The 21,443-nt window shown below is 43.9% G+C and overlaps 1 protein-coding gene across 1 annotated transcript in view; it reads left to right on the forward strand.

Moving 5' to 3' along the window:
- Positions 1-15,320, forward strand: part of LOC146798869 (nesprin-2-like) — a 194,839-nt gene extending 179,519 nt beyond the window's left edge. Inside the window, exon 20 of the mRNA XM_085626205.1 lies at positions 13,141-15,320. Coding sequence (XP_085482331.1) covers positions 13,141-13,366 — 226 coding nt within the window. The 3' untranslated portion in view covers positions 13,367-15,320. The remainder of the gene's footprint in view (positions 1-13,140) is intronic.
- The last annotated feature ends 6,123 nt before the right edge of the window (positions 15,321-21,443 follow it).

The following is a 21,443-nucleotide window of genomic DNA, read 5'->3' on the forward strand; positions in this document are numbered from 1 at the left end:
TTGACCTAGCAGCCATATAATAAATTAAATTCTGATGTAGAAAACATAATTTCAAACACTGGAGGAATTAAAGCGTGGGTAATGCCTGTAAAGGAGCAGAGAGGGAACGCATTTGAGAACACCCAAACAGTGTATTTGTATTTAAAGAGCAACCATGATACAGTGGGTCTTTAATTCTGTCATGTAAGGTGGGTGGCACTCCAGTTGATGTCTACACACTTTTATAGAACACCAGCCTGGCAAGACTCCAGGGTACTCTTACAATGATGAGATTCAGAACTGATATCCTTGTATTTTTTGTTACAAATGTTTATAATCAGTGAGTTCATTTGACTTGTCATGAGTGATGTAACATGTGAGGTCATAAGCATTCCATGGTTGAGCGCAAATTATAGTTAGTTTGCAAAACTCTAACTAGCGAATTTCAGCGGTTTTTGATCTAATTTCAACACTTAACTATAACGTCACTTTAACCTTAATTTTTTTCGGTGATTTTCTCAGGCTTTGTCAAATATATTCTGAAATCTTATTATCATATCTAACTATAACATCACTTTAACTTTTTTTTGTGAAATTCTGGGTGGGGGTTATCATATTCAAATTTGATCATATGCCCAACCCACTCGGGCAACCTGTGGCTAGCGTCTCGTCCCCACTAGTTGCCACCTTTGACCAATGCGCAGCTGGAGGTTGGGTACAGGACATGGCTGGAGACCAGGCCTTGCACCCCACACACCCATACCCGGGTGCCCAACTAGCTCCTCTGGCTGAAGGGCCGAGACTGTGGCCTCCCCCTACACCAAAGGGCAACAGATTAACTTTGGTGACAGATTTAATTGGTCCCTGGGATGCACCGATGTCTTATGGAAAATACGACTGGGCATTAGGCTTTAATGAGGCTAAGTTCAGAAGGTTACCCCCTTTTTCTCGAACTAGAGCTTCTGACATTTTAAGACTGATTGACCTTCCTGTAAGTAAGATACAAAGTGCAAGGTTTATGCAGTTTCTGACCCTGTATGTAAGTAAGATACAAAGTGCAAGGCTTATGCAGTTTCTGACCCTGTATGTCGACCCTGGTCTTTTCTACTTGTACTGTCAGTTTGTTTGCATTGCAGTGTTCCTCTAGGGCGGTCAATGTCTGTTGAAGGCCAATCAGTCTTCTGTTTAGGACATCTGTATTGTCTGCATATTTGTATACTCAATTATATCAGCATCTGTAATTCTTGTATCTTTGGACTGGACGAATATCTCATTTCACTTTTAAAGGTATTAGAAATCTAAAGTTGTGTGGGGTTCCTGAAGGCTATTTTTGGTTTGTTCTCTAAAGCATATTCTGTGGCATGCTTCCAGTTTCACAAACGGGTACCCATATCCAGCTTACTGTACTAACCCTTGCAAATACAGGGGCTTTAAGGAGATTCTAAGGAGAACCTAAATGAATTGATGTCGTATCTAGCCAGTGTTCTCATACTGAGGCCATTGGTGATACTAGTAAAGCTGCATTGGTGGTAGTAGAAGCCTGCTAGCTTGATAATAATTATGATGTGAATATCACTAGGGCATGGATTGGGTGTGCACATGGGCCTTCTACAGTTATACATTATCTTGTTGCATGAGTTCAGAGTGTTAATACCTCAAATGCACTAGTGATAATTGTTATGGGCCCTAAGCGCCATTGTGGTGGTTTTATCCAAACATGCAGGCTAAACCTGGGCGTTGTTCTCACACTGGAAGCCTTGCCCAAGTGTGCCATTCTTTTTGTGAGCTACAAACTCTAAGCTAGGTACTTCTCTTTTCTCCTCTCTGCTTTTCCATTCCAAGTCTGGATAAGGTTTGTGTTTGTAGATCGGTGATAAAGAAAGGTGTTATTGGAGGGCTGAAGGTAGTTAAGGATATGTAATGAAAGGTGCCTACTGTAACATGCATGCACAGGTAACCATCTTTCAATGAATTTTAGTTTAGGCATGCAGACATATTCGCGGCCATTTTAGATGGAGTTTTGCCCCAAAATAATTGTTTACCTGCAGTTTGCTAAGGTGAAGACACACTAATGACCTGGTAGCAGTAGTCAGGGAGCTGTAGGTCCTAGCCAAAGAAAATAAATACATTCAACTTTAACAATTAAGCAAACATTGAGCCCTGCCATAGAAGTGCACTGCTTTGTATGTGGATGCCAACATTGTGCTTTGGAAGACTGCCATCACGCATGAGTGAGGCATCTAGATTTATTAGCAGTCTTCCTGGTGACATTAAAGCAGCGCAGTGCCTGCCTGAAAGAATCGTAGCTCCAGAGAGTTATTATGCAAGCTAGAATCACGTGAAAACTTAAGCACATGTAGAATCGGTGTTCTCATGTGTACTGCCAATACAGACTGTCACCAAAACCATCAGTGGTGCTAGAGTGACATGCATTCTGCAGAGAACTCATCTTAAGCCTGTTTACTCCTACAAAGTACCAAGCATGCCTGAGGCCAGAAACTATGGCTGGTCACTTGATTAAAAGACCTAGTTAGCACATCACTAAGGGGCCGATTCCGATGTCGGACGGACTCAGGTCCGTCCGACATCGGTCAGGAGCCGTAACCGACCGACCTGCTGTCGTCGGTTACGGCCCTGCTAGTACGATGCGACCAAACAGGGTTCGGTCGCACTCGTATACAAGACAATGCACGCCTGCATCCTTGAAAGCAGGGGTGCAGTTCATCCCTGCACCCTGTGGGCCGCATCCCAAGGTGCCTGCCACCGGGTGCAGGGATCCACAGAGGGGCACCTTAGGGGCCCCCAGGCTGCCATTCGGCAGCCTCGCACCCATGGGGCCCTACTGGGGACCCCCAAAGACAGTTTCCAACTGCCTTTTCATGCCGGAAAAACCGGCACGAAAAGGCAGTGAAAAGCTGCCATCGTACTCCCTCAGTCGCAAAGAGGCGGCCGGGGGAGTACTGGGAGATTTCCGGATGGCGGACGGGCTCTCCGAGCCTGTCGTCTGCAATCCAGAAATCCATGTCGGATTCCTTTCCGATCGAGCCCATCGGAATGGCTCGGTCGGAAATGAATCCGTCCGACATGATCCGAATCGGTCGGAAGGGCTCAGACCGTCGGTCAGAGCCCTTCCGACCGGAATCGGCCCCTCAATCGTTACTGCATGAGTCTTGTGCACTCCCGATAAGGTAAATATGGCTACAACTGAGCTCCATTGTAAAGTCTAAGCTCACACAAAGCAGAACAGTGAGCCATTGGAAATCTTCCATGCGTACTTTTTGTTTTACGTTTCGGTCGGAAATACGAGTCTAACTGTATCTAAAACATTCGATAATTATCGGATGCATTATATTACTCAACCTGTGTTAAATTTCGGCAGGTCAAACCTGCTGAAACTTGACAGGGTAAACATTAAACATGCGGTATATTGTATCATGCAGATTTTGGGGCGTTAAATACCAAAACCCGCTTATTATTCTCCATGAACTTGAAAAAGGTGTTATTTATCACACCCAATATATAATGTACCCTGTGGTGTCATTATTTATCAGGGGCGATAAATAATGCCTTCGCTTGTAATCAGGCCCCCAGGGCCACTATTTATCGCACCAGTAAATAACGATATGCTGTTTTTTTTTTATTTATTGGGTTGATAAATAGCACCTATTATGGAATAACATGCGGATTTTGGTGTTTAACACACCAAAATCTACATGGTACAATAAATACCTTACACATTTCCCCTGTTAAAGTTCGGCAGGTTTGACCAAAATTTAACAAAGCTGGAGGTACTTTACGCATCTATTAATTATCGGCTGCATCAAATTCCTTTTGATTTGTAATTCTGACTTGTGCTTAAACAGGAATTTACGCATGGGTTGCAATATAACGAGCAATATAATCAGGCCCTCAAACTGCTGTGCAATTACTGCACACCACAGTTGTTTGGAGCCAGGGCAGCCCCGTCACAGTTGAGAAGAGAACGAATCATGGGAGAAGTCACAAAAGCTACTCAATTTTAACAGCCCTCATACTCCTAGGTGAAAGTGACCCTCTTTCAACTTTATTACTGCTAGATCCATTCAGAACATACCCTTACTGGGTAGCCTTTACCTCTTCCCTTCAGTGAATTGCAAGGCGTGATTATGGTGGTCAGTATCGGTCTTGGTGAACGTACAAATCTTCAGCCATTTCTGTTGCACTCACTATTCTCCAATAGAATGAAATTGTGTGTCTACATTCAAACCACCAAAACAGTGTGTGGGCCTTTCATGCTCCTACTTAAGGGTTCCACCAGCTTGATGGAGGGTGGGCTGGGAGAGGGAGCTGTCTCTACCTTTTCCAGGCTCTTAATGCTGTTTCTGACATGAGCGGTCCGTGCACGTAAAGAGCAAGGGGGGGGCGGGGTGGTGGAAGTCGACAGACAACGAGGTAAAGTTAAATAAAAAAAAAAGAAAACCACTTACCTTGCTCTTGCCAACTCAGCGCTACGGCAAGGGCAAGGTAGGCGGTTTTCTCTTTTCTTAAATTTAACTTTACATCGTCGTCATCTTTCAATTTCCCCCCGCCCCAACAATGCCCCCTGCTCTTACCTGCACGGGCCGCTCCTGGTTTCCGATGAATATTTGAAACTGTGTGTCATACCACATAGTTTTATTTGAAAAGTAACAACTAGGCAATTCTTACAGGCAATAACAAGAATTAATGTTGTATCTAACAGTCAGAGCAATTTGAGCAGTGAAACAAAAAAATGGGAATTATTGTTGTTTTTTAATTGTAATTGTCTAGTGCATTCACAGGTAAAAACAGTTTTATTATACACATAGTAAAATAATTACAAACAATAAAATAGGTTGTGGGCTACATAAAAGATAAAAAATAAACAAATGCTGTGGCACAACTGTATACTATTCTGTGGCACAACTGTATACTATTCCACATAGTTTTAATCAACCAATGTCTATTGCATGTACATGGATCAGTGTGTGAATGGCACACCAGCTGATGGTTGAGGAAGGTTGACAGTTTTTCGCTTCCACTTTGCAGGTCGTAAAAGCTCAGCCTAAAAAGACATTTTAATTTATTCCTAGCTACCTAAATATTGCAAGTAATTTACACCATTGTAACAATACAATACTGTCTGGTGCAAATGCAGGTTTCCGACAGGATGTTGGGTCAATAAAACATGGAGTAACTGCCCATCCTAACTAGTAATAAAATCTAATACAGTAACAAATGTGTATTAATTGCTAACCGCATTTTATCTGTGGCAAGAGGTACATTTTGGAAGATCAGAATATCACTTGCGTAAACTGTTTATCTTTTGGAAAACACTTGAGACAGTTGAACCATTAAGTTTTCAGTGCATCCCTGAATGATTTGAGTGTACATTTAAACAATGTTTATGCTGATGTTGCCTCACATTAACCGTAAGAAAACCATAACCTTCAGTGAATGGCGTGCAAACGGGAAGATGTAATGGTGACAAAAAAACATTGGTACGTGGGAAGTGCAGCGACGCCTGTAAATACTTTTTTCAGTATTAAAGAATTAAGGGGCATATTATCAAGAAACGGCGTTAAAATTATCGCCGCTTTAGCAGCAGAAAACTATAATGGGTCTGCTAATATGCGTTATAGAATTCCAATAGAAGCCCATGTTCTGGTGTCAGCATGGGCTTCTATTGGAATTCTCTGCGGCATATTATCAAGCCTATTATCGCCGCTTTAGCAGCAGTTTTCTGCCGCTAAAGCGGCGATAATTTTAACGCCATGCTTGATAGTATGCCCTCAAATTATTTTACCCTCAACATGACTTGGAGGGTGCAAATACAGGAAACATGACACTAGAGCTCATAGCTCTGACTCTGAAAATGTATCCTTTTGCTATGTTTCCATTCTTTCCTAGGTTATGCGAGTGATCACTTTACATGTGATTGCATGTGTACTTTTCTTCTAGTGCCTATGAGGACCTTGAGACCTGTGGAAATATACAGTCCACAGTCGGGTGACATATGAAAGTATAGGTCTGGGTTTCTTTTCTCTATTGATATGTTCCAGGGTGAAGGATGCTAACAGAGGTTTCCTATTTTGCAACCTTTTCCATGAGGATTCCTGACCAGGTCATCACAAACAGTAACAGTTGCCACCAACCAATAGATCCTGTATGGTGTGGAACCTTTGAATATTATGTTGTGATGTCTGCCGAATATGACACGTTACCTCGCACGCTTTTACATCGTGTGCCATTACCCCACATTTTTTACTCCGCGAAATCTTTTACAACGCAATCCATTACAACGCAATATACTATTCTAACTCCACTGGAGTGTTGTCATGGGGAACGCTTTGTAATGGTTTGGCGTGTAAAGCACTGCGTTGTGAAAGATTTTGCGGAGTAAAAAATACGGGGTAACGGCATGCGTTGCAGCGCAGTTGTTGTGAAGGATGTTTACCACGTCTGTCTATTTCCCTGAGATTAGGTGCCAGATCAGGCAAGGTAACACAACACTGAAGTCAGATTTATCAAGCCACACAAGGCCACCTTGTGTGGCCCTTCGGTGCTTGTCAAAGCTGGAGTAACGCAAGGTTGCATAAGTTACTTCCTTGCATTACTCTGCGCCAGGTAGGTGTTTTATTGGTGGAGCGTGGGTGTTCTCACGCTCCACCCATGGATTTTGGTGCATACCCTGATTTACCTTGCGTGGTAGACCTAGGAATGCAGCAAAACGCACCACTTTCCCAGGGGAGGCAGAACGCAGAGAAATATATGTTCGAGGCATATGAGCTGCAGATTGTACACTTAGCATAGATCGCCATCTGGTGTTGGGCCCGGATGTTTGCAGTTTGTTTTTCTTCTTGGACAGTCTTTGGAAGTCACGAGTTTGGTGACTCCTCCTTCGGTCCGTACTGCGCATGGGCTTCGGCTCCATCCTCAGATTGTTTTTTTCCGCCATCGGGCTCGGATGTGATACTTCGTGCTCCGGCTTCGAACTTCTACGGTTCCAGCCTCGACGGAAAATCCTCGTCTCTTCGAGTTTCTTCATCATTATCTTCATCTCTCGAAGCGGCACTTTTCTCCATCCCGTACATCGGCACCGGCCTTCGGGCCCTCCTCGACTTCGGTCCCGGCCGATGGAAAGGACTCCGTTCAAAAAGTGCCCAAAATGTGGGTCTAAATTTCCCCACACCGACCTCCATCAGGTGTGTAATCTTTGCCTCTCTCCAGAACACGAGGCCAGAGACTGCCCCGCCTGTAAGTCTTTTCGATCGAAGAAAACCATCCGGGATCGAAAAGCTCGACGCACCATGGCGCACTCATCGTCTGCAGCCCCACCGGACATCTTCGGAGACGGCGCCGAAGCTTCGGGGCAAACACACACCGAGCAGGAAGAAGACGTCGTCAGCGCTTCCGAGGCCGACGACTCCGACGTGGAGGACATCACACCGGCGCAGCGGGCCGTGAGTACTATGCCCCCTCCCACCCCCGCGCCCAAAACCAAAGAGACTCAGGTTACTCCCTCGCCTGCCGGCCTGGGCAAAACCAAGACCAAAGCTTCGATCACCCCACCTTCGGGCTCGGTGTCTAAGCATCCAAAGTCTCACGGCAGCTCGGGATCGAGCCAGCCGACGCCCGGTGCCGAAAAACAGCATCCAAAACACACATAAATCTAAATCTGTCGGCACCGACGCTCCGGCGCCGAAAACTCCTTCGACGCCGAAAAAACAGGAGGCCCCAAAAAAGCATGGCGCACACAAACCATCGAAGCCCTCGGTTCCGAAATCACCGGTGCCGACGGACGATTCGACGCCACTGGCTCTGTTTACACCAGACCCTCTACAAAAGACTCTGTCCAAAGATCCAAAGACTGGACTATTGACTTTAATTATCAAGAAAAGACGCCTTGATGCTCCGGCTCCTCCTCCACCACCCAAACGGAAGGACTCTGCTACTTCTCCCCTCAGAGTGCCCTCCCCACTACCACCTCCCCTGCCTCCTCCACCTCCTCCACCCCCTCCCCCTCCCAGGTCTCCGCCACCTTTACCTCACTACACTCCGGCCCCGTCCCCAGATCCGGACGACGGGGACCCGGACAATTATCCGGTGGACGCCCCAATGGATCCCACTCCACCAGGGACCCCAGACCCGTGGGAGGATTACAATAACCCTGATGTACCCGATATTCCTCAGGACGACCTATACCCATCCAGGCCGTCTCCTCCAGAGGACTCCTTAGGGTTCCATCATTTAGTGCAGAGAGCAGCACACTACCATGGGGTGGACATGCACACTGAACCAGTGGAAGACGACTTCTTACTGGATACATTTGACATACAGGACAAATCCACCTCTATCTTACCCATGCTTAAGGGTGTCACCAAGCATGCCGCAGAGGTGTTCAAAGACCCTGTCAGGGCCAGGGTACTAAACCCTAGAATAGAGAAAAAGTATAAGGCGGCACCCACAGACCCTGCATACATTAAGGGCCCTGCTCCCTTAGATTCCCTAGTTGTCTCTACAGCTAGAAAGCGGGCTAACTCCCAGTCCTCAGGAGAAGCCCCACCGCCAGACAAGGAATCCAAACTCCTAGACGCGTCTGGCAAGCGCACCGCCTTTCAAGCTGCAAACATATGGCGCATTGCAAACACACAAGCGCTACTTGCGCGCTATGACAGAGCACACTACGATGAACTTGAGGCTCTTATGCAGCACCTCCCCGAGAAACACAAGCGTAGGGCTCATGAGCTAATACAGGAGGGTAAACTCATTACAAACACCTCCATTAAGTGTGCCCTCGATGCAGCCGACACTGCTTCTAGAGCCATAAATACCAGCGTCCTGCTTCGTCGCCATGCCTGGCTCAGGATCTCAGGGTTTAAGCCTGAAGTCCAGGCGTCCATACTCAATCACCCCTTTGACCAACAAACGCTCTTTGGGCCCAAGGTAGACGAAGCGTTGGAAAAGATGAAAAAGGACACAGACACAGCAAAGTCTATGGGGGCACTCCAAACACAAGCGTCTAAACGTTCCTTTCGACGCTCCTCCTTTCGTGGCACAGGCAGAGGCTTCTCCACCGACAACACCTCTACCTCCTACAAATCCCCTCCTCAAAATACCTTTTCAAAGGGCAACCAAAGGGGTGGTTACAGAGGCAACAACAATAAGGGCAGGGGCAAAACTAACAACACCCGTTCTGCCACCCCGCCCACACAATGACTTCCCTCCGCTCCCCCCAGACCATTCCACTCCGGTCGGGGGCAGACTACAAAACTTTATCCACGCATGGGAGTCCATAACATCGGACAAATGGGTGACCCAAATCATTCGGTCAGGGTACTGTCTCGAGCTAACATCTACCCCACCCAATATCCCACCAAGGCACCGCCCAATGTCTCAAGAACATTCCACACTGCTCAAACAGGAGGTACTCTCCCTCCTCCAAAAACACGCTATAGAGCAGGTCCCCATCAATCAGCAAAATCTAGGGGTTTACTCCCTATATTTCCTAATACCAAAGAAAGACGGGACCCTCAGGCCCATTCTGGACCTCCGGCCTCTAAATGCCTACATAAATTCAGACCATTTCCATATGGTCACCCTACAACAAGTCCTCCCGCTCCTCTGTCAGGGAGACTTTCTCACAACATTGGATCTGAAAGACGCATACTTTCACATTCCAATACACCCCTCTCACAGGAAATACCTCAGGTTCGTGGTGGACGGGCAACATTACCAATTCACGGTTCTCCCCTTCGGGGTCACCACCGCACCACAGGTGTTTACCAAATGCCTAGCGGTAGTAGCAGCACACCTCAGACGTCAACACATTCACGTCTTCCCTTACTTAGACGACTGGCTCATAAAGCCGCGTCTTACCATCAATGCGTGCAGCATACAAACAGCACCATCCAACTGCTCCACCAGCTAGGCTTCACGGTGAACTACCAAAAGTCCCACCTCATACCATCTCACACAAAGCAATACCTCGGGGCCACTATAGACACCTCCAAAGGTATTGCCTATCCAAACACAGCCAGAATCACAAGCATTCAAGCCTTACGCAAAACATTCCTTCCCCAACACTCTCTTCCAGCAAGAGTGTTCATGAAGCTCATAGGAATGATGGCGTCTTGCATCTTTATAGTGCCCCATGCAAGACTACACATGCGTCCACTTCAAGAGTGCCTAGCACAACAGTGGAACCAGGCCCAGGGTCAGCTGACGGATCTGGTGTTGGTGGACGGCCGCACACATCACTCTCTGCAGTGGTGGAACACCACAAACCTTTCCAAGGGGCGGCCGTTCCTGGACCCGGTTCCTCAGGTGACTCTAACAGCGGACGCATCGCTCTCCGGCTGGGGAGCGCACCTCCTACACCTCACGATGCAAGGTCTATGGACGCCACAGCAAAAATCGCTCCACAGCAACCATCTGGAGCTCTTGGCGATCTTTCTAGCCCTAAAATCTTTCCAAAAACAGATTTCGGGCAAAGCAGTCCTCATTCGCACAGACAACATGACTGCAATGTATTATATCCAAAAACAGGGGGGGACACACTCTCCCCAGCTCTCCCGCTTAGCCCAGAGCATATGGAGATGGGCAATTCCCCAAAACATCTTTCTCCTGGCACAGCACGTTCCAGGCGTACAAAACACCATGGCAGATCTGCTCAGCAGACAAACGCAACAACTACACGAATGGGAACTGCATCCACAAGTTCTTCACCCATTCTTCCAACAGTGGGGGCATCCTCAGATAGACCTCTTCGCCACCCACGAAAACAAAAAATGCCCAAGCTTCGCCGCCAGATACCCACACCCATTGTCCAAGGGCAATGCGATATGGATGAACTGGTCAGGCAGATTTGCATACGCCTTTCCACCTCTCCCACTAATTCCATTAGTGGTCAGGAAGCTACAACAGCACTCCCTCACACTCATTCTGGTAGCTCCGACGTGGGCCAGGCAGCCGTGGTACACCACGCTACTACAACTATCAGTGGTTCCACATCAAAAACTGCACCTATCCCCATGCCTCCTAACCCAGAACCATGGAGAAATCAGGCACCCGGACCCAGCTCAGCTCAACCTGGCGATCTGGCTCCTGAAATCTTAGAATTCGGATACCTTAACCTTCCCCCTGATTGCATGAACATCATCATGGAAGCCAGACGTCCTACCACTAGAGCATGCTATGCCGCAAAGTGGAAAAGATTTGTAATTTACTGCCGTAACAATACAATCACCCCTCTAGATGCATCCATACAGCACATCATATGCTATCTGCTCCATCTTCACAGGTGTAACCTGGCATATTCATCCATACGCCTACACCTAGCAGCGATCGCTGCTTATCTACAAAACAGACAGCATTTATCACTCTTCAGAGTGCCCGCTATTAAAGCCTTCATGGAAGGCCTTAAACGAGTAATTCCTCCCAGGGCACCACCTTCCCCTGTATGGAATCTAAATTTAGTTCTTACACGACTAATGGGTCCGCCCTTCGAACCAATGCACAAATGTGAGCTACAGTTTCTCACCTGGAAAACAGCTTTCCTTGTAGCTATCACTTCCCTTAGAAGGGTTGGTGAAATACAAGCGTTCACCATACAAGAACCCTACATACAAATGCATCACAGCAAGGTCATACTTCGCACAAATCCGAAGTTTCTGCCCAAGGTCATTTCCCCCTTCCATCTCAATCAATCGGTGGAATTACCTGTCTTCTTTTCGCAACCCCAATCTGTTGCGGAAAGGGCCTTACACACACTTGATGTGAAAAGGGCGTTGCTATACTACATACAAAGAAAGCAACCCTTCAGGAAGACTAAACAATTGTTCGTTTCCTTCTCTCCACCACATAAAGGCAACCCCATTTCTAAATCAGGGATAGCTAGGTGGATTGTAAAATGCATACAGATTTGCTATCAAAAGGCTAAAAGAACATTATCTGTTCCGCCTAAAGCCCATTCTACAAGAAAGTTAGGGGCTTCTATGGCCTTTCTAGGGAATATACCCTTAGATGACATCTGCAAAGCAGCCACATGGTCTACACCGCACACCTTCACAAAACATTACTGTGTAGATGTGCATTCCAAGCAGCAAGCTAGAGTGGGCCAGGCTGTACTAAAGACACTATTTCAAACCACTGCAACGGATACCGGTGGTCGCCGCTAGGGTTGGGTACTGCTATATAATCTATGCTAAGTGTACAATCTGCAGCTCATATGCCTCGAACGGAATATGCTACTTACCAGTATGCATCTGTTCTTGGCATGTAGAGCTGCAGAGTTGTACACGCCCACCCGCCTCCCCGGCTACCTGTATCCGTTCCAGTCCATCTTATTTAGATACAACACACATGGGTTTCTCACTGTTATTACTACGCTCCATCATTTCCCTGTTGGCGAAAAACAATCTGAGGATGGAGCCGAAGCCCATGCGCAGTACGGACCGAAGGAGGAGTCACCAAACTCGTGACTTCCAAAGACTGTCCAAGAAGAAAAACAAACTGCAAACATCCGGGCCCAACACCAGATGGCGATCTATGCTAAGTGTACAACTCTGCAGCTCTACATGCCAAGAACAGATGCATACTGGTAAGTAGCATATTTCTTCTCTTCATTTTGTGTTCTTTCTACATGTGCTGCATTCCAAAAAATGCCTCAGAGGATTGTTTCATTACTGCCCTCTTCCTTTCTTGCAGCACAACAATTTGTCTAGCTGCGTTGCATGAGCTATTGATAAATCAGGCCCCTAGTGTCTACAAATGAGTCCCCCTTAAAGATAAATTCTGCCACATTGTACTGACATGCTCAATTCATGTTGACTGAGTCAAGAGATTAAGGAAATTAGTCCAGTTAGTGTCAGAATGCTTTGGTGTGTGAGCAAAATGACTGGCTTTTCTTATGAAGAGTTGAAAACACCTGTACAAATATATCTCCCTATCAGTGAACGTGTCTGCAGATATATATGAAGAGAGTGAATAAGAAAAAAACATTGTTGTGCCAAAAAATATGCTAAAGAGATTTACATTGCAAGACAAAAGCAGTTCATCTTGTTTGTACCAAGTCAATATCTACAAACTATATTTAAATCAGTTTTTCGTTTAAAAAAAAAAGTTCTGTTCACAAACAATAATACCAATCCATTTTTTTTTCAGAACCTCAGATCAGTCCGATGTGGCAGAGGAGGGCTCTAGACCCCGGTCGTTGTTTTACCGCGTGCTGAGAGCGGCCCTGCCCCTTCAGTTTCTTTTGCTCCTGCTCCTGCTTCTGGCATGCCTGATCCCATTCTCAGAAGAAGACTACAGCTGTGCTAATTCAAACAATTTCAAGAGATCCTTCTACCCCATGCTCCGATACACCAACGGACCACCACCAACATAAGACTTATTGGGCAACCATAGGGATCCCAGTACTGATTTCTAAAATCATAAATGAATGCATCAGAATTGTTACGACAACATCAAACACCACCTAATGTTGCTGAATGCCAGATGCAGGCCTATAATTTCAAGCGGGGTTTGTTGTTTTGCATTGCAGACAACTCAGAAACATATGAAGTGAGACTGAGGATAGACATGTACATGTGAGCCCAGACATATAATTATATACCTGCAGGACAATTATTACATTTTTGACTCGGAATCAATTTTTTCTTTAGCAATACGATTTCGGTAAAGAGTTTAGAGGTTTCTGAAAAGAACTGGTATGACTGTCAAAAATACTGTTCTTTAATTGTCCGCCTGAAAGCAAACCTTCTTTCTCTAAAATCCTGTGTCGCTTGCAGCAATGACCACTGACATGTTTACAGAAATTGCTGTATTTAAACACTACTGCACTTGTCTTTTGGGAACTTTGACGTTTCATTTGCTGAAAGATAAAGCTTTAAGGGAAGATGCATTGCATGCACATGAGTACTTTTTCATATCACTGGTGATGGCTTCCAATCATGTGTACCTTTGTACTACGGAATGCAGTTGACAGAAAAAGCAAAGAGTATAATTGTGTTGTTCTCATCTTTCTCTTCTTTTAAATATCTTATTTTTTCTATTGAAATTGTAATTTTGTGTGTTTTAAAGGTTGACTTTATATATCTATGTGAAATATGGCATATATATATCTATACATATTAATATATGTACTTGTAAATTGCAACTGCTTTTCTATGAAATATTTTAGGGCAGTCTTAAATGTTGTACAGTATTCTGGAAGAAAATTTCAGGCAATTTTATATGGTACCTTTTTTAAATCTTTTACATTAAATGTGTGATCCTATAGTTTCATCCTGTAGTTAAGTGAAGAAATCCACAGTTCAAAATCAACTAATTATTTCTGTGCTGTATGATTCATTTCTCTCGTCTTCCCATCTAGTTCTGCAGGCATTGAAAAATTGATTCAGCAGCACTCATAAACTGCCATATTTCATTAAGTCCGTTAAGTGGTTAAACATTTCTGTGCTTATGAATCATATGTTTCTCAGTTGAAAATGTTTGCCTGTTACATCCGCCAGAACACAAATGAATATTTTTTTTAATGCATAGCAATTTTGAGCTCCAAAAAGTTCACACTTGTGCTAATTCTAACCAGCACCATCACAAAGCTCTTAAACTAAACTTTCGCATAACATCTTTTAATAAGATTGTTTTATAATCCACAAAAAATCTGTTGAAATTAACTTTAGCTCATGGAGCTATAGAGAGAACATTGTTCACATTAATTTGAAGTAATTATTTTCCATTCAAATCAGTGTCACTTTGTTTCAAAATTTCATCAAGTACACAAAAAAAACATTGTCCTAATGTTTTCAAATTGGATGGCGATTCATTAATGCGGCAGACAGATTTCTTTTTTTTAACGAGTACCTTGTACTTTATTGTCAAATTATTAAAAATCATTACAATAAAGAATATATATAAAATAAATTGGATTGGTTAAGAGAATAGATTTATAAATACATAATGAAGCAATTCTATTTTCTACAATCATCAAGTGCAGGACAATATATCGCTAGTATTATGGCAGACAGATTGATCCTTTACTGTTTGTTGTACTGTTCGATTTCAAACTGTGGATTTCTTTATTTTTCGTAACGGATACTTGCATGGAATGTATTTTAAAGTTTTTATTCCGGAACGAACGCATCTGCAAATAATTGAACATTGTATTTTTAAATCTGGAATCCTGTTTGTATAGAATGGCAAAATAAATGATTCTAAGATTGTCAATAATATTGTTATTGTTTTTGTAGATGTGGCTGTAAACCTGAATGTGTATTTCATTTCCGACAATGTTCAAAACATGATCAGTCCAGTACTTTTTCAATAAACCACGATGGCAATAACAGCTGTGTCCAGGTATTACATTTCAGCGCATATCTCTGTACTGCTGTGCATTTGTTTTATGCTGCCACCGAAAAATCGCATGTCAAAGAACTTCAACATTCTACAAATGTGGAGCTGTAAAAGATCGATAAACCAAGACAGAGGAAAATGGATCATATTATTCCTTGACATGTAACTTGGCAGCTCCTAAAATCTGAAGATTCATGACCCTTGGAGTTATGTAGAGTTTGGTGAATGTGTAACATTTTCCAAAAAGCGACAGAATCCTAGGCCTCGACGGAGTTTCTTAAGTTCAGCATACGCGAAGTGACCAAAAAACATCCGCTGCACTGTGCGAAGTTCTGCAAGCGGCAGAGTGTGTTACCTTGCACCGTTCGTGTTTATTTTTATGGCCGAGTGTTTGTCTCGCGAGCTGCCCCATGTGCAGCGCAAGAGGTGCTGCTTCTTTCTGCTGCTCGAGTAGATTTTCTAATCAAGCAGCAGCTCCCTCAATGTGAACGGATGGCTTCTCAACGCGAGTGGTCGCGACCATCTGCAACCACTGGCGTTGAGAAATCTCACTGGGAGGTGGTCTAGCGTTGGATTTCCCTTGCTTGCACTTCCCAACTTAATATTGGCAAGCGATAAGCTGAGTTTTTTAGAGTTCCGCATGCTCCGCTGAGTGCGGAGAACTCCACGAATGGAGCGGAGGTCACCTCCCGGGCCTAAAGAATCCCTGTTCGCCAAAGTACTAGGGGGTTGGTGAAGTGCCACGTTTCTGCCTGCTAATCCTTAGATGGCTCCTCCCGCAGAAATCTTTGACCAGTGGCCCTTCCACCAAAGGTGGGCCTTTTGCCATACATTTTTCCTGCCAGGGAACGCCTGGCAGTCCCAAACATGAAACAACAAAAAAAGGATCCACCCCCACGTGCTGAGAGAAAACTTCCATCACATTAGGCCAATTGCTATTTTTGTTTTTCATTTCAGGTTTGCCCAAAAGGGCTTGTACCACAGTAATGGAAGCACTTTTCTCAAAACGATCCTTCATTGTGGTGGGGATCTCTCAGTGTGGCAGGCAGTCTACCAGTAGCGGTGCGTCAAGGAAAAGGCAGATGAAACCTAGATCTTTTAAAATAGTACAACAATATAGCGCAACATTAGACCTACATGATCCTTGGCGGGTGGCTTTTCCTTCTAGGAAATCCTTTTCGTGTTGGTCGGGCAGATTTCAATCCTCATCTCGAATTGATTTTTTTTTGGTCTCTAGTAGGCTTCGTTTTAACCATCAGGCTTTCCTACCCATTGGTTTTTCTGACCATGCTATGCTGAGTTTACAGATGGGTGTGGTGGAAGATGTTAAATATCCTAAAAGGTGGTCCTTGAACCGGCAATATTTGCTGGAAGAAGACTGGATAGGCTCCATGGTATTGGAAATTGAATGTTTTCTGTCACGAAATGTCGAGACGGCATCATTAGCTGTAATATGGGACACTCTCAGGGCCTTTTTCGGGGTTTAGCTATCGGGAAAGAGGCCGATCACATAAAAAAAAGGTAAAAAAAGATCTGGAAAAGAAAGTTCAAACTTTATATGCCTTTGTTCTGAATAACCCTTCCCCGACAAATCAAGATCTTTTGGTCCAGGCAAAATACGAACTTAGCTCTAACTACTACGCTCAAAGTGAGGTGTTGTTCCAGAAATCAAATCAAAAAATCTATGAGCAGAGTAATTTTACTGGCAGGTTCCTAGCGTGGCAGGCTAAGGAACAAGCCATTTCTAATCTGATCAAAAGATTAAAATGCCCTTTATCAGGTACATGTTTTGAAGATCCTGCTAAGATAGCGGAAATAATGGTCCAACATTATGGTTCTATTTATAGCTTCGAGCAAAATGTAGATTTGAGCTCTTTAAAAAAACATCTACTTGAGAATGATCTACCAAAACTTCCTGAGACTGAAAATCTCGGCATGGAAGGACCCTTTACGATGGAAGAACTAGAAGGCGTAATTAAAAACCTGCCAAATGGTAAGGCCTGTGGCCCGGACGGACTTCCATCCGAATTTTATAAGGTTTTTTTAAGTTCATTCGCCGAGTTTTTTCTTCAATAATTAAATTCTATGTTAGAAGGTGGCGAGGTGCCAGAATCCTTCCGTCAGGGGAACATAGTGAGTTTTCCAAAGAAAGGGAAAAATATTGAGGATCCGAATTCCTATAGGCCCATAACATTACTTAATTCGGATTACAAGATTTTGACCAAACTTTTGTCACTTCTATTTAATAAACATGCCGCAAATTTGATACATAGTGACTAAAACGGCTTCATCGCAGGGAGACAATTAGCCACCAACACGCACTATCTTGCGGAGGCTCTTGATTATTTTGAGATACATAAAATACATGCTTTGGTGATGTTATTAGATGCTGAAAAGGCTTTCGATTTAGTGGTATGGGAGACTTTATTTATGATTTTAGACCATTTCGGCATCCCCAGCAAAATCACGTCCCTGATCCGGCGATTATATGGTAATGCGGAAGCCAATATAATTATTAACACCTTAATTGCTGGTCAGGTTAAAGTGAAACGTGGCACGCGACAGGGATGTCCCCTGTCGCCAGTTCTTTTTGCATTTTTTATTGAGCCTTTGGCGGCTGCAATAAGGAACTGCCCAGTAATTTGTCCCCCAATTCCATCAATGTCAAAATTGAAGCTTTATGCTGATGACATAATGCTTGTGATTAAGCCAGAAATGGAAACCCAAAAGAAAGTTTTTCAATTGTTTGAGGCTTTTGAGACATTAGGGGGATATCGTATTAACAAAAATATAACCGAAATTATTCAATGTGGTGGGGTGATCAGTGATCTACACATAGATATTCGATCTTGTATTAATCTTAACCCGAAAAGATATCTCGGGGTGTATTTTTCGAATTTAGTCTCCGACTTGTACCATCTGAATTATGTGCCATTAATTCGGAAAACTCAAGCTCTGCTGTCGGGCTGGAGCTCTCTTCCCATTTCTATCTTAGGGAGAGTTGCACTTATTAAAATGTCAGTTTTACCTCTTTTTAATTTCCTATTTTCGACTATTCCATGCACTTTATCAAGTTTGTTTTTTACTAAAATAGAGTCAATGTTTACCACCTTTCTATGGGCAAAGAAATCTTCACGCATTGCACTAAGCACTTTATACGAGAAGGAGGAACAGGGAGGACTAGCGCTTCCAAATCTCAGGGTTTACTATTATGCATATTTTGCACAGTATTTATCAAGGTTTAAGCCCCCTCCACAAGTACATTTTTTTATCAATAGTTTTATGGATCTAATGCTCAAAGAAAATCAGATCCAATCACCGCTTGCAATCTTTAAATCCCCTAAACTGGTTAGGTATAAGTGCCTTCATTGGGTATTTAAAAAACGACAAGCACTGTTTAAGAGATATTCTATCCCTGTCATTAATTCAGGTATTCTTCTGGCTGGTATATTCCCTTTAGTAGGGATTGTATCCTCTATTGAACTTACGCTAAAATGGGCTATGATAGCATTCCGCAAAGTAGGTGATTTTTTGCAAAATGGTCAATGGTTATCTAAGCAGGAAATGTCACAACGAGCTTCGAATGATTTTATTCTATTGGGATCTTATAATATTTTATACAAATTCTTTTCAAATTTAGACATTTCCCAATTGAATAGGTCAAGCCAGTTAGTTAATGATTTACTATTAGTAGCATCCGACAGGAAACCTGGTGAATGGAAACAATGCTTAACCTCGGTTAAAAGTTTGGATCTTGCACAGAAAGTAATTAAAAAATGGTCTGATCAGGAGGATGTGGAAATTTCTATGAATACTTGGATGACGATTAATAGACTAAATTTTAACACACTTAGAGGTGCAAATTGGCGCAGGATGCTTTTTTTCAGTAAATGGCTAGTATATCGTACACCTTCTGTTTTACGGAGGATGTACCCTAATTATTCAGCTCATTGTTTCAGATGTAAAAGTCACCCGCTGGCTAACTGGACTCATACTATGTTACAGTGCTCAAAAATTCAAACATTTTGGGAAGATGTCTTTTGTTTTCTTGCAATTGAATGTGATTTACAATGTTCAAGATATGATAAATTGATCCTTATTGGTTATGACCCAGACCTTCTACTTCCAGACCAGATGGTCAAACTTGTATACATCGCAATGACAGTAGCTAGATCCCTTTTACTACGGAAATGGCGAACAGATTTAGTTCCCTTACAAATGGAATGGGTCAATAAGATGCGGGCGGTTAAGCGAAGCGAACGCATATACTCTATGAGAATAGGGGTTCTCAAAAAATGTACGAAAATATGGTCTTCCTATTTTGACTAAAAATTTTTTGGATCCATCATTATTATTATCCTTATAAATTGGTGACTCAAGGACCAGTGAGTTTGGAGGTAGGATTGGATCTGGCTTTAGGGACATGGTCATATATGAAAGGGGGATTTTATTGGTGGCTGAGCCTTGGTTTTAGCAATTCTTACTTAGATTTGGATGTCTTTTACTTCTTGTATATGCAATATGTTTTGAATTTATTGACTATGTCTGATATCTTTATTCCTTAATGTATCAGATGTGTAGGTAATTTGCTTTTGGACTTCAATAAAAAATAAATAAATAAAAATAAATAAAGCAATACCTCGGTGCCACCATAGACACCTCAAAAGCCTTAGCCTGCCCCAATCCGGCCAGGATCGCAAGCATTCAGGCTTTGCGTCAAAGAATCATACTTCAACACTCCCTTCCAGCAAGAGTGTTTATGCAACTGATAGGGATGATGGCCTCTTGCATTTTCATAGTGCCCCAAGCAAGACTCCAGATGCGTCCACTCCAAGAGTGCTTAGCGCGCCAATGGACCCAGGCCCAGGGGCAACTGACAGATCTGGTGTTGGTAGACGGTCGCACCCACCGCTCTCTGCAGTGGTGGAACACCACAAACCTTTCCAAAGGTCGACCGTTCCTGGACCCGGTTCCACAAATAATACTAACAACAGACGCATCGCTCTCCGGCTGGGGAGCTCATCTATTACACCTCACAGTGCAGGGCACATGGACGCCGCAACAAAAGTTACTCCATATCAACCATCTGGAGTTACTAGCAATCTCTCTAGCCCTAAAATCCTTTCAGAGACAGATTTTAGGCAAGGCAGTCCTCATTCGCACAGACAACATGACGGCCATGTATTACATTCAAAAACAAGGCGGCACACACCCTCCACATCTCTCTCAACTAGCACAGAGCATATGGAGATGGGCAATTCCACACAAAAATTTTCTCCTAGCCCAACATGTCCCAGGAGTCCAAAAAACCATGGCAGATCTGCTCAGCAGACAGACGCAGCAGATCCACGAGTGGGAACTTCACCCGTTCTTTCAAATGTGGGGGCATCCGCTGATAGACCTCTTCGCCACCCACGAAAACAAAAAATGCCCAAGCTTCGCCGCCAGATATCCACACCCATTGTCCAAAGGCAATGCGATATGGATGAACTGGTCAGACAAATTTGCGTACGCTTTTCCACCTCTCCCACTAATTCCTTAATGGTGCGAAAGCTACAACAGCATTCCCTCACACTGATCCTAGTAGCTCCAACATGGGCCAGACAACCGTGGTACACCACGCTCCTGGAACTCTCGGTAGTACCACACCAAAAGCTACACCTCTCACCATGCCTCCTAACCCAGAACCATGGAGAGATCAGGCACCCGGACCCAGCTCAGCTCAACCTTGCGATCTGGCTCCTGAAATCCTTGAATTCGGATACCTAAACCTTCCCCCTGACTGTATGAACGTCATCAGAGAAGCTAGACACCCTACCACTAGAGCCTGCTACGCTGCCAAGTGGAAAAGATTTGTTGTTTATTGCCATAACAACACAATCAATCCTCTAGACGTGTCTATACAACACATCATATGCTACTTACTCCATCTACAAAGGTGTAACCTAGCATATACCTCCATTCGGCTACACCTCGCAGCAATTGCAGCTTACTTACAAAACAGGCAGCACCTATCACTTTTTAGAGTACCTGCCATTAAAGCCTTCATGGAAGGCCTAAAACGAATGATTCCCCCCAGAGTACCACCCTCACCTGTGTGGAACTTAAAT

The sequence above is a fragment of the Triturus cristatus genome, chromosome 9 (assembly GCF_964204655.1).
Source record: "Triturus cristatus chromosome 9, aTriCri1.1, whole genome shotgun sequence".
In the NCBI taxonomy this organism is placed as follows: Eukaryota; Metazoa; Chordata; class Amphibia; order Caudata; family Salamandridae; genus Triturus; species Triturus cristatus.